General features: G+C 36.9%; 2 protein-coding genes across 6 annotated transcripts in view; one reads left to right on the top strand and one right to left on the bottom strand.

The window, feature by feature from the left end:
• The window catches only part of LOC145215351 (otoferlin-like), a 54973-nt gene extending 52453 nt beyond the window's left edge, over positions 1–2520 (bottom strand). For 3 of the 5 annotated variants that reach the window (XM_080084037.1, XM_080084041.1, XM_080084039.1), the window contains exons 1-6: positions 2273–2520; positions 1802–1860; positions 1593–1681; positions 1191–1290; positions 758–894; positions 298–342 (exon numbers count right to left, since the gene is read on the bottom strand). In XM_080084037.1, coding sequence (XP_079940163.1) covers positions 298–342; positions 758–894; positions 1191–1290; positions 1593–1681; positions 1802–1860; positions 2273–2351 — 509 coding nt within the window. In that variant the 5' untranslated portion in view covers positions 2352–2520. The remainder of the gene's footprint in view (positions 1–297; positions 343–757; positions 895–1190; positions 1291–1592; positions 1682–1801; positions 1861–2272) is intronic. The other 2 variants (XM_080084040.1, XM_080084042.1) reach the window with 1 other exon arrangement.
• Positions 2521–9115: 6595 nt separating this feature from the next.
• On the top strand, positions 9116–13120 carry LOC145215349 (two pore channel protein 1-like). Its single transcript, XM_080084035.1, has 15 exons — positions 9116–9250; positions 9424–9552; positions 9643–9759; positions 9821–10041; positions 10109–10235; positions 10436–10591; positions 10806–11017; positions 11071–11241; positions 11309–11373; positions 11492–11646; positions 11833–12049; positions 12148–12238; positions 12424–12537; positions 12660–12790; positions 12850–13120. Exons 1-15 carry the CDS (start codon positions 9182–9184, stop codon positions 12972–12974), a joined length of 2100 nt encoding a protein of 699 aa, XP_079940161.1. The 5' UTR covers positions 9116–9181; the 3' UTR covers positions 12975–13120.
• Positions 13121–13128: the final 8 nt, after the last annotated feature.

Below are 13128 nucleotides of genomic sequence, written 5' to 3'. Positions count from 1 at the left end.
TATGTTCAGTGCAACTATGTGGCAGTTACATGACAGTTGTGTTTTGAAGTCCTTGTCTTCTATTTGTATTAAATTCAAAAAAACGCTGTTGTGTTTATTCTTACTCTGCCGATTTAACCATAATAATTAACACGTATCATGTTGGGTATAAGTTGCCTTGTATAGGCATGCGAAGAGACTACAGGGCCTAATGGCGTAACACGAGTTAATGTAGGACATAAATCATGACACATGAATCCACAGGGATCCATAAGGTGTAACGAAGTGATAGCAGTGATAGCAGTGATGTGTACCCACCTGTTAGAACCCTTCCTACCGAAAACACTCGCGGCAGATTTTTTACTGCGTCCAAGAGAGCGATAAAATACAAAAAAGTGTATGTCAACGTAAAGCACAAACGACCAATTTGAACAAAAATATTTTAACAATAATTTTACGCGTTGTTCAAGTAAAGACCAACGGTATCACCGATTGATGCGTATGTGGCAAATAACAGACAATCGCAAGTTAAGACTCGGCCTATGTGTAAGTGCAGTGGTTCTCAAACTTTTTGTCAAATATTTACACCGCGATCCCAGCGTGTCTAAGATGCTTGGGGTCTCTCTACGTTGCAATATTCTGACAGAATCACGGGAAAACACCACCTACCGAGATACTGGGGCTATACAAAGCCTAATATAAACAAAGTAAGTAACTACACTGTAACGGCTTTGAAACTTCGGCTTTCGTAGGAAAAGTTTTGCATATAAAACAATACCTCTTTTTCGTGTCGGTGGTTGTCGTTGATTTGACGCTCAGCAAATCTTGTGGCTTCTGTGGTGAGAAATCTTCAACAGCCCAATTGCCAACTGTTCCATCAGGCGCCAGGTATTTGATTTCGAGCGTGATTGTGGTCTATTTGAATAAAATAGGTATGATGATATATCAAAGCCGTGTTTGATCTGTAGCGATTCAAGTTTGCCATTTACAGTATTGTCATTTACAGGCAAAACAAATCTGGTATTCAAAAAGAAAGAAATTCTGATACGTCTCATGTTTTCAATTAAATAAATTTTAGATTGTTAAATTGCTTTCAAGTGGCCAACAGTCGCAAGTACCGAAATGCAATGACCAAATACGAACCAAGACAAAATCGATGGTACGGTTTATGCACTATTAGTTAACACGTTCAAGAAAGATTAGGAACATACTTTCAATGCTGTGTTGTTTGTATCCAGAAGTGATTCCGTGAGTTCCGCTTTGCCGTTTTTCACAACCTGTTGCAGCACCATCTGAAACCTCCCAATCAGCCTAAAATTTATGAACAAAAATGTCATTGCAGGCAGTAAAAAAACGTTGTTTTGCTCAACGTATTTTACTAAATTTTATCACCTAATACTTCATCCTAACTACGATGACAGTTTTTTGTCGAAAGGCTTAAGTAAGCTACTCCTATGGTAATTTTTTATTACTAAATACCAAGCAAATGCGTTCAATTTAATGTGATAAAATGTTTCCCGATTGACGTCATTTTCGCACACGGTTACTTCCAAAATTACCGTGCTTTGTTGGGCATCGTTTTCAATACCTTTGTCACTACACATTCAGGTTACCTGTTCGAAAACACTTTGTTGAAATTGTAGACATCGATAACAATCATTTCGCTGTCTTCGATTTTGCTGGCAACCGGCCATTCAAATATCTGCAAAGCCAACAAAAGTTCGTTCGATTTCAAGTCGGTGTGTGCGTGGACAACACACGGCTATTTCACATTTATTTTATACAACTTATATTTAAACTAGCCAGAAAATATGTGAACAACCTCTTGGAAATTTGCTTCATCATCGCAGTCTTCAATTGTACGCGTTTGAAATGGGTGATCTAAGCAAAATAAAAAAAGAAAGTTTCGCAATAAGCTTAATCAGTGTTTCAAACTAGAGTTGTTTTGCGGATTAAACGGCACAGGTCAATTCAAGTTTAACGTTCATTTGGTAAGACAGTTAATTCACTTAAGAATGATATCAGGTACCAACTGACTTTGAATCTACTGCATTAACGTACCTAAACGACTTTGTTATCATTTTAAATGGCGGGCTAGGCTGGGCACAATATGTTGGTGGATGGGACACTTAGTTTGACAAATTTGACTTCAAACAATATGTACCTTTACACAAAAGTAACCATGCTGTTTCTGTCGTTTTAACAGAAGGGATTTCAGGGGCACTTTAGCTGATACATTAAACGGCGTAAATACAAACGTTATGTTGCATTCATCATCTTATCATATCCTTACCCCGAAAGGTGATCCTGCAATTCCGAGCGTCTTTGCCCTTTAATCCATTGACGCTTATTATGCGAACTTCCAACGACATGTCTCTAGTTTTTAAAGAAGGCTCTTCGCCACTTTTCGTTTGTCAACAGATCAGACAAGGGGCATTGTTACGTAGAATCGTTTCAACGTTTTAACTGTACAGTTCCAGCAGTAAGCATTAACTTTTTAATGCACTTCTGTCAAGAAATAATACACTGTTTAATAACATTTGATAGTATCTTACAAACCACCTCCGCTAAGATGCAGATATCTTAACACGTATATTCTGCACAAGGTCTCGGCCTGAAACAAAGCACGCGAAGTCAGCACTAATTGGCCAACGAACTTTTCCTCACACTTCGCTCCCCGCGGCTATTTCTGCGTCACAAGATTTCAGCGGTTTTCCGACTGTGCACTGAATTCGTGCATAAAGTGTGTATGTATCAACAACAAAGTGACTGCGACCAGCTGTATAATCGACAGGCAAGCGCAGTTACACCGCAACAGCAAGTTGAGATAAAACACACTAAAGTTACAGAAACCAGATGTACGACATAGTTTGCACCATCCCAACTAAGATTTGACCGACTAAGAAGACGTTTTACATTAGATATTTACAAATATTTTAAATCATAGCACACCTGGCTTTAGTATTTCAAAAGCAAGTCTAAAACATAGTTGATCCCGGGACTATTGATCATAAGCTGTGGATACCAAAAACAGATAAAAAAAAAACAGATAACAGATAGCTCATCTACAAAAAGAGAACGTGTTTTACAACCTACCCAACCTGACCAAACTGCTTGGAATCTAAATACACCGTTTTACTTTTTCTGTTTTGAACAAACATTCCAAGTGGTACTGTATAAGTCAGTCGCAACTTGTGACTTCGTTCTTCGCAGAGTTCGCGCACTGGCCATTGTTTGCCAACTAATCGTAAAATTACAATGCGCGGCCAAGACGCATCGCGCCCAACTCTTTTTTCAACGCGCGTGACGTTGCTCGATGGAAAATATTTGCACTCGACGAGAGACTGGGCGTTCACGTAACTTCACGCGCCACTGCTTCAAGCGTTTTGCGTCATCTTTTGATTAACATTTATATACAATTTGTGGTCATTTACATAACTATAAAACATTGTACATTCAACCGTTCTCTGAGCATTTACATTTTTCACCAGCAGGCATAGTAGTTTTTGTTACGTGTCGAGTACTTTTACTGCACGTTATTCTTGATTAACTTTTCTCCTGTAAAGATGTAGGCTACACCTTAATACGTGCGTGAAAATCGCTGTAAAAAAAACGCAGCTAAGTTATAAGTGTTTACTCGACTAGTATGTCTATTTAAAAAGTTAACTGGGAATTCGTGTTATTCATGTTCAAAAGCCAACGCACTGTGTATATATACAACACCCACTAAATAGTTTTAACGCAAATATCTGATTTTTAAAGAATCTATTGTTCTTAATGTAAACGATCACACGAGCGTTTTAAATCATGGAATTTGTTATAGTTGTTAATCAAATCCCCCTAAAATGAAGGTTTATAAATTTGAAGTCCAAATCGTTTAGTGTACTTTCGTAACGGTTGTATAATGTGGCTGTCTATAGTTTTGTAACTAAAGGTAAATCCCTTTTTAGCCATTGTTTTTCGAAATCCAACACGAAGCAACGAAGTTTTTTGAACTCTCCCATGACGAGCGTGTGTTTGAGGGAGTTCAAAAGCCATGGATTCGTTCCCTAAGAGGCAACAGAATAACTGTCGATTCGCACTTTCCTAAAGGTCTGAATAATTGATGTTACTGGCGTGAGGCCCCATAACCGACGACGATAGATTTGTATCAGGTATGTCCTCGCGTGGCTGCGTGACGTGTCTGTCATGAACTCAATATTTGTCACAAAAACTTTCCAAGGCATGTCTTGTTTAGGCTAAGTGGTTCATATAACACAAACACGAACCAACCCAAATGGTTTTTCGTAGCAGCGGTTTGTCTTAAAGTCAGGCAACATTTATGAGCATATTTGCCATTTTTAGTTATGTATACGTAACATGCGATGCCGAAACGCATTGCTTGTTGATAGTAACCCAGAGCAATCGAAGATCGGTTTTGCGCGAAAAATGCATATGGGTACTAAGTAACCCTATAATTCAGACGAATTCTTGAACATAAGCATGGAACACATTTCAGTCGTGTGGGAAAAATTCTAGCCCGCTTTCGAGTGCAGCTCATATTAAAATGACAACTTAAGTAATAGATCAAAACCATCGAGAGCATGGCTTAAACTGACGATCACTGCTTGCCAATTTAATTATAATACAGTAAAACCAATCGGCGATAAAATCCTTGGTAAAAGAGAATCAGTCGGTTCAAATAAAGGAATATATATTTCGCCTATGTGGCATCATCAGTTTCTGAACATCGACATAAAAATGAGTGCTGTACAGGCGTTTTCGTCCACCAGGTTGCATATTTAACTCTGAAGAAGTCCTACCGTTCTGGTGGACGAAACGTCAGCGAAAATACAAGTTATGGATAGAAACAACTAGTATTTTTGTTTAACATTAACACCAGTTGAACGACATTTTTGTTAAATAAAAATGAGTGCTAAAACAAACACGCTAAAATAAATAAAAGCAGCAAAACAGTTTAACAATAAAAAAGGGATTGCTGTAACTAACTGACAAAGCTTGTTGAACCAACCTGTAAGTCAAAACCCGAACAAAACAAGCGCAACTCTGGGCACCGAATCGAGGGAGAAAAATTAAAGATAAGACGTAAAAAGTGGGACAGGCACGCGTATGCAGGGATATACCAATAGCGGTGGGTGCCGATGAAATTTTTAACGTACTCGAAGCAGGACCATTTCTTAAATATTTATTTTGGCGTCCAATATTTTTTGCCATTTGGCCTCGCGCACAGAGTTGCAAGCGGGCCCGAAATCTGAGCCCGAACCCGGCCCGAACCCGGCCCGAACCCGAAAGTATAAGCCCGAAGCCCGGCCCGAACCCGAAACGTTTTTGCAAAGCCCGTTTAGGCCCGAAATTTTGATTGACAGGCCTATCCACGAAAGCCTTGCAACAAAGGATGAGATAGAAAAAAGAGAAAGACAACAAACACAATGAACAATAGTAGACAATGGGGTAAACAATACGTTTTAGAGGAGGGTGGGCATTGGGTCAAAGCCAGAGAATTGTTACTTAGCTGAGTGATTTTATTTAAAAACGATGGCGGACACGGAACGTAAAGTCAGGCCCGTTTTAAGCCCGTTTTCTCACAAATACCTAAGCCCGAACCCGGCCCGAACCCGGCCCGAACCCGAACCCGGCCCGAAAAGCCCGGCCCGACTTGCAACTCTGCTCGCGCATGTCTAAATTTTCTTTTCTAGGGCTTTCAACAAAGATGATACCGAAACATGTGGCGATGTCAGGTTTCCTTTTCAAAATATTAATGTGGTTCCTGGCTTAATGTCGCAATAAAGCTGCTTTGTATTTTTTTACAGTTGACCAGACAAGTCTTATGCTGTTGTTCTTTTTTGACTTTGTTGCCGTTGTGATGTCCCAGGTCCAGGTTTTGGCAAATTTGATGTTGCTCGTAACTAGATTTTTTTTGGCGCTTCGAAAACTGCATCTTTGATCCTCGGGAGGCTTTGGTACAATGCAACGACGTCTGCAGCCGTTATGATAATGCGACGTCCTTGTGTTCAGCTCTGTTTAAGTTTGCTTCTTTCCACTTTTTCACGGCATCCATATATTGCGTGCTGCCCCGACAGTATTCGCTGATTCCTGATTGACAGTATCTCACTGCAATAGCTTCAATGTAGAGTTATTTTTTGCACAACATTCGCAGGTTTCTCTAGTTGCACCACACTGTTGTATAAAAGTGGTATCATCGATTGGCAGGATATCAAACTTTTCCAAATATTTTTTTTATCGCGTACTCATAGTCTTTAAAGTCCAGTAACACAATTTTGCCATCTTTGTCAGTTTTGCATATTACTATATCTTGTTTGTTAACTAGATTTCTTAACTCTTGCAGGGCTTTGGGTTGGGCCAGCATTAGGTTTTTTCTTGTATGGCAGTCTTTACAAGCTCTTTTGTCTAAGCTGCGTAATTTCGCTTCAGCAAGGTCAACGTAAATGCATGTTTCTGCATCCAGTTGTTCTTTGTTTGGCCTGAAAAGGATTCACCAGAAACATCCACTAAAATCCATTTCCTTTTTAACTTTATTCCCTAATTTAATCGACTATTTTACATACTATTTGTCTATATTGAGGGTTTTTACGATTACGGATTCTTGTTTGTTCTATTCGACCTGTTTTTCCAACATGAGATTGCCATTTACATTTTTTAAGGGTGTCACAGGTTCTACAGGGTTACTTGAAGGGGCCACGAGGTCCAAAATTACTTTCAGGGGGCCACGGTCCACGAAAAGTTGAGAACCATTGCTTTAGGTTGTGAGGCAACAATGTGACATAGTCAAAAGACTGTTTATCTTTAAAAACGAGTGACCAAGCTAGGTTGAGGAAGCTTTGTCAGTTAGTAACATCAATCCCTTGTTTTATTGTTTTCCTGTTTTACTGGTTTTATTTATTTTAGCGTGTTTATTTTACCACTCATTTTTATATCGATTTCCAGGAACTATATTCTTTGTCGCTCAGTTGTTTAAGCAAAATTTTTTATCTACCTGTTAATTTCGGTTTGCACATATTCTTTTCATGCTCAAACTTCGATTATTCCTATTTAATTATGGTTAGAATAATGATAATCACTGTTATACAGCTATAGTATTCTTTGTCGCCCTTCAGTGGTTAAATTATGTCACCGTCCGTACCACAAGATCATCGCAGTTCTATCAAACAAAATTGTTTGAGATTCGTATACGACAAAAATTTCTGTCCGTTTTATCAATCTATGTGCTTTGCAATGTAAAGAAAGTAATAAGTGCTAATGTCATTTTTTGGTAATTTTTGCAACCAGCTGCAAGATTTTAATACATAATCCTACATAAGAGAGACTGCAAGATTGATCAAAAACTGAATGCTGGCTAAGTTTTTACCTGCGTCTCGTACATAGAAGTCATTTTGCATATTTTTGCTCATCATATATTTATTTTATTAAAACCAAATCCCACACATTGAGTCTTAAGTAATATTGTTGATTTGCGCATTGCATCTGTAGCAATTCGTCGCAGAGTACGTCGTTCAAAAACAGATTTTGAGGTGAAAATAGCTTTACCCACATACAACAACTCTTATATTTTAACGATGGTGGTGGTAACCGAAGCATCAATTAAACCCCTTGCAGTAAATGATTTTTGTAAACAAGCGGCGATGCGATTTTGTCAATCATTCAACTGCAGTTTATTTGCCCCGCGCCAACGCGACGTCGCCATTGCATTGTGTAATGCATTTCTGCCCAGTGTCGGCGAACGGATAGGGTTTCTACAATTAGGTTTATACATTATAATGGCTGAGGGCAAAGAGTTGCCAGTGTCGCTTGAAGGACATTTTGTCGAAGAGGCAGAGTTGGCGGACAAAAAGAAAGCAGTAAAACCGCTTGCAAACCACACAGTTGACCAGGAAAATGTGAATGTTTTTATTAACTTGGCCCAACCAGAGCCTACTCCAGGCTTTAGCGAAAGAGTTCCCGGCGACGGAAGCGAAATACCCGGTGATGGGGGAGGTAAAAGCAAATCGTTTCCCGAAACAAGATATCATGAAGAAAAGTCAAAGGTACGTGAGTCTGACCACCAAGTAATATATGTTAGGCCTACCATATTTCCATCCCCAAAAAGGAGGACACATTGTTGAAAAGAACATATACTATAAGGGCCCCCCAAAAAAGCGTCAGAAGTTAGACGGTATAGCCTACATTATAGTTTGAATAAAGTTAAACGTTTATCACAACACTAAAATAAGCTTGTATTATAAAAATGTGTAAAAAATAAGCTGAAGATGTATATTTGTCTGTTTTCAAAGGCATAACGTACTTTTTCTTGTCCCCGGGGACAATTTAGTTTTTGTTAAAAGGGAGGACATATCCTTCAAAAAGAGGACGTATGGTAACCTAATATATGTTGTAGGCTATAACGGTAAAAAAATATTTCAGCGTCGAAGTAGCGTTCCAAGATAGGGGTTAGGTCGAATGACCATTATATCAAATATTTTGAAACACAATTAGCAGTAGCCTAAATATTGCTGGTAGAATGAATTATAGAGATTTTGGGCTGCAGCCAGAATGATACAAAACCATTTTAACATCTATCTTTACATCTACTATAAAATACCCTTGGTTCCGTTTTGTTCGCGATTATTAATACCTGGTATCACGACTGACCATTTCAACAGACGTGCATCAAAACAGTTTCTTAAATGATTTTTTTTAGCAATTCCAAAAAATAAATGTTACTGCGTTTAATTAACGGACAAACTCGTGTAATGTGACATACAATCCAAATATTACTAAACATTTTGCGAAAAGTCATTGTAAACAGTTGCTGGCAATTACGGTAATAATATTTAGTTGCTTCCTTTGTAATTCTGCTCAAGGTCCGGATTAGGGTTGTGCGTTTTTGTTTCAACAAATTATCAGCTGAAGTCACCCAAGCGTAAAATGTAAACAAACATATCCACGTGGTAATTTGAAAATCAACAACCTTTTTCAAATTAGGGGCTACATTGTAAAAATATAGCAAAATTTGTCGCGTCTACGTTTCGCGTTTAGTAAACAATTTAATTTTTCGCTTTGTATCCGACAGAATATTCTGCTTGGTGCAACTTGCATTGAAGATGCAATACTTGGTCGAACGTTGGAATACAACACTGATGATGCATCACTACTCAGTTACAGAACGTACAGTCGTCCTGTGCTACAGTTTGGTACAGTATTATTCATGTGGTTGCTTTTGTTTCTTGCACTTTTTGAAAAACCAGAGGTTCCTGGATGCTACATTCCATACTGGGTAAGTAATAAGTATTTCATTGTGTGCTGTTTTTTAAGTTATTAAAGTCACTTTGATGTGTGTGTTCGTATTGAAATATGAATTTGGAATTAAACGAACTGTTTCTTCTTGTGCATTTAATGCAAAATGAATCTAAAAACACGTTTTAAACAAAATTTTATTTATATTTCTAGGGAACCATGATAATGGAGATTTTCTGCTTGGCAGTAATTATATTTCGCCTGTTCCAGTTGTCATGTTTTGTTCCAAGGCGGACACTTATAACAGATCCGAAAAATATTGTTATTGCCCTCACAATTGTGGTAATCTTTTGAAATAATCTTTTGATACATTGCTGTGTTTGAAAAACAATTTCATTTTGTACTCAGATTTAACTTTCATTTTGTATTCAGATTACGTTAATTGACATGATTGTCTATGTTATCACAATGAGCACCAGCAACAAAGGGATTAGAATATCAAGATGTTTAAGACCACTTTTTATGATCAACATGAATGAAAGTCGGCAGGTAAATCTATTCGTTAACACATGCTCTAATTTTTTTAAATTAACTTCATTTATATTTATAGGTTAGAAGAGCCTTTCGAAATATCCGCAATACAGTGCCTGAAATTTTGAATGTTTTAATTCTGTTTTTGTCAAGTATTGCACTTTTTACACTTCTTGCCTTCAAACTGTTTGAGTTTAGAGGCTTAATGTACAGAAGTGGTGATGAATATTTTACTAACTATTGGGATTCATTCTTTGACCTGTATGTGTTGGTTACAACTGCAAATAGTCCTGATGTGATGTAAGTGCTTTCGAAAGAGTGTGTCTATGTGAGCATGGACATGACAACTACCTTTTTTATTTTTTAGGATGCCTGCATATGATTACAGTGGTTGGTTTTCCCTGTTTTTTATTGTGTACATAGTGATCAACACCTACATTTTTATGAACTTGTTTCTGGCTGTAATTTACAATAGTTACAGAACACATTTGCAGGTATTGTTACAATTAATCTTAGATGCTTTAACTTTAAATAATCTTGTTTCTTAAAGATCAGTTTGTTTGTGGACATAAGTTGAATGTTGATTACATTTATATTTGTGAATCGTTATTACAGCTTTTTTCATGCTTTTAAGTAGGACTAGATAGATTTTTGATCTTATTTCATACATTTATTTAAACATTTGCTTTTAAAGACTGAAATCAGGGGAGCTGTTTTATGGAAAAGAAATAGACTGGAACTTGCATTTGAAATACTAAAGGAAGAACTAGAAGGTGGAAAGCCATTTGTGTCCTATCAAGCATGGATGGATGTTATGCACAACTTATCTTCACCACCATCATATATTAAGGTTTGATTGGGAAGTATCGCCCAAACATATAATGAAATAAAACATCACATAATGAAACATCGCATAATAGAACATTAGATTTTAGGTTTTATTTATTAGTTTGTAACCCTGAGTGTGCAAAAAATGAATTTAGCTACACCCTTAACAATCTTAAAAAACCTTGTGCACTGCTTTATATGTTTTGTTGACTTTTTTGGCATGTTTTGCATTTCAGATCAACCTTTATTGGGAGGTTCTGAACAACAGAATGAACGAAGATGACACCAGAAAGAATGGAATCGAAAAAGATCAGTTTTTGCAGGTGGCAAACTTGCTCAATGTGTATGTGGTTGAAGATGCAACTGGTGTCAACTGGTTTGTGCAAATGGTGCCTGACTTATACCAGTCAAAACCAAGTCGTTTTATCCAGAGATGTGTCAAACACAGGTATACTTGGGTTGGAATAACAAAAACCTTTTTTAATTGTTATTTTTTAACAGGGCGTTTGTATGGGCATTTGATCTTTTGATTATTGCTAATGCTGTATGCATTGGTGTAAATGCGGAAGACACAGAATGGTTCTTTTTATCTATGTTCATTTTGGAGATTTTACTGAAAATTTATGTCTATGGCCCTCGCGAGTATTTTAGTTTTCATAGATTGTGGAACTGGTAAGCAATTGCTGATGTTGTTCAAAAAATTGCTCTATATTATTACTTTTTTCTTTTTTATTTGTAGGTTTGATTTTACCATTATCATGGCAGCTTTCATTGCAACCATCATAGAAGCAAGCCTAAATGAATGTAAGACACTTTTCGTTATAATAAATTTATAAAGATACTGTACTATTTATGTCAAACTGCACCAAAAACAGTTAACGTTTTTTCACAAATTTATATATTTTTGTTTCAAATTGTGCAGTGAACTCATTTCCAAGGGAAGTTTTGGATTTTATTATGGTACTCAGGTGCTTGAGATTGGTAAGAATTGCTGGAAACATAGAAGGTTTCAGAATCATCATTATGACTATAGTGAACATCATGCCTTCCCTTCTTACATATGGAGTTGTACTGCTGGTAAGTTTTAATCCGAAAGTGTACATGCTGTTCTCTGTATCAGTTCTGCAATAGCTTCCTATATCGGGGGCACAATCTAAGTCTGTTGTATTAATGGACAGGTATAGTATCTTTTGCGGTTTGGCCAAAGTCAAATTTACTTCAAATATTTTGCTTGGTATTTTATCTCAGGAGTTATTTTTTCAGATGCTCTACTATGCATTTGCAATTGTGGGTATGGAAGCCTTCCAAGACAAAATTAAGTTTTTCCCAAATCCAACAGAACCTGATGAATTGTATTGTGGCAATGAAGTGCTAAATGAATCAGAATTTCATAGAATGGGATACTGCAACAATAATTTCAATGACATTCTTCACTCATTTGTAACACTAGTGATTTTAACAGTGGTCAACCAGTGGCACAATATCCTTTTTGTGTGTTTTTTTACGTTTATGCCTGAATTTTAGTTTAGTGATTAAATATGTTCGGTATGCAATTTATTCTTCCTTATGGCAGTGCACTTATCACTTTGGGATACACTCTTGTCACCAGTAAGGCAGCAAGACTGTACTTCATGATGTTTCATATGATTGTGGTGATTCTCATCATGAAGTAAGTTAGATAAAATACATGTTAGTTCAGAATAAAATAACTAAAATTAAAGATACTGTACAGAAGCATCACAGTTTCATTAAAATCAGCCAATGTTTTTTACTGTTAAAAAACAATTTTTACTTTTATCTGATATAGTGAGATTTTTCGTCACCTATGTTTTTGACTGTTTTATTATTGTTTAGCATAATTGTAGCCTTTGTACTGGAAGCTTTCATTCTCGAGTATGGACTTTGCAAAACAGAAATTGAAAGTCAAGTGGAAAAAACAATCCATGAACTTGGTCTTGATGCTAACGAGTAGGTTACATAAGAAAGCACATGTAATACTGTTAAAAAATTTAAAGAATTGCATTATGGTAGAGACAAATATGTTTTTCTGATGTGTTTTATTCATTTACTAAAACTACACCGTTGCCCAGAAACATGAGCAGCACTATCACTGATAAAAATATGCTCATTGATGAAACTGATTCTGGAGAAGCATCTTACTCAGGGAAGAGAAATCCAGCGCATGATAATGGATCAAAAATCAAGTTCAGAATCAATGAAGGTGCGAGGATAATGCTTCACTAGGTTTTATATTTTTAAATGTATTTTTTTTCCATTCAGGCCACAAAAACATAGAAGTACTGCTGCAGAAAATGTTCGAAGGGGAAATCAAAAGTGATGGAACAGTGCCTTCATCGGACAAAATAACACTTGATGGTGTAATAGGAACTTCAGTCACTATATAAACCTAACAAACCAGCAAGATTGCAATCTAGGCCAAGCCCCAAAGTGTTCTTTTTATTTTTAACCACTGATAAAGATGCAATGTGTTATATTTGTCAGTGCCTGATTATTACATTTTCTGTATTCGCAGACCCTTTGCCTAATGGAACATAGACT

Source organism: Phallusia mammillata, chromosome 2 (assembly GCF_965637545.1).
Source record: "Phallusia mammillata chromosome 2, kaPhaMamm4.hap1.1, whole genome shotgun sequence".
NCBI classification, from domain to species: domain Eukaryota; kingdom Metazoa; phylum Chordata; class Ascidiacea; order Phlebobranchia; family Ascidiidae; genus Phallusia; species Phallusia mammillata.
Note: the sequence above shows the minus strand (reverse complement) of the source record. Positions and strands in the feature narration are given on the sequence as shown.

Excerpts from the sequence above, each read along its gene's own strand:
- LOC145215349 (XM_080084035.1), top strand. The coding sequence starts at position 9,182 with ATGTGGTTGCTTTTGTTTCTTGCACTTTTTGAAAAACCAGAGGTTCCT. Across the intron at positions 9,760-9,820 it reads ACATGAATGAAAGTCGGCAG|GTTAGAAGAGCCTTTCGAAA; the intron begins GTAAATCTATTC and ends TTATATTTATAG. Across the intron at positions 10,042-10,108 it reads GCAAATAGTCCTGATGTGAT|GATGCCTGCATATGATTACA; the intron begins GTAAGTGCTTTC and ends TTTATTTTTTAG.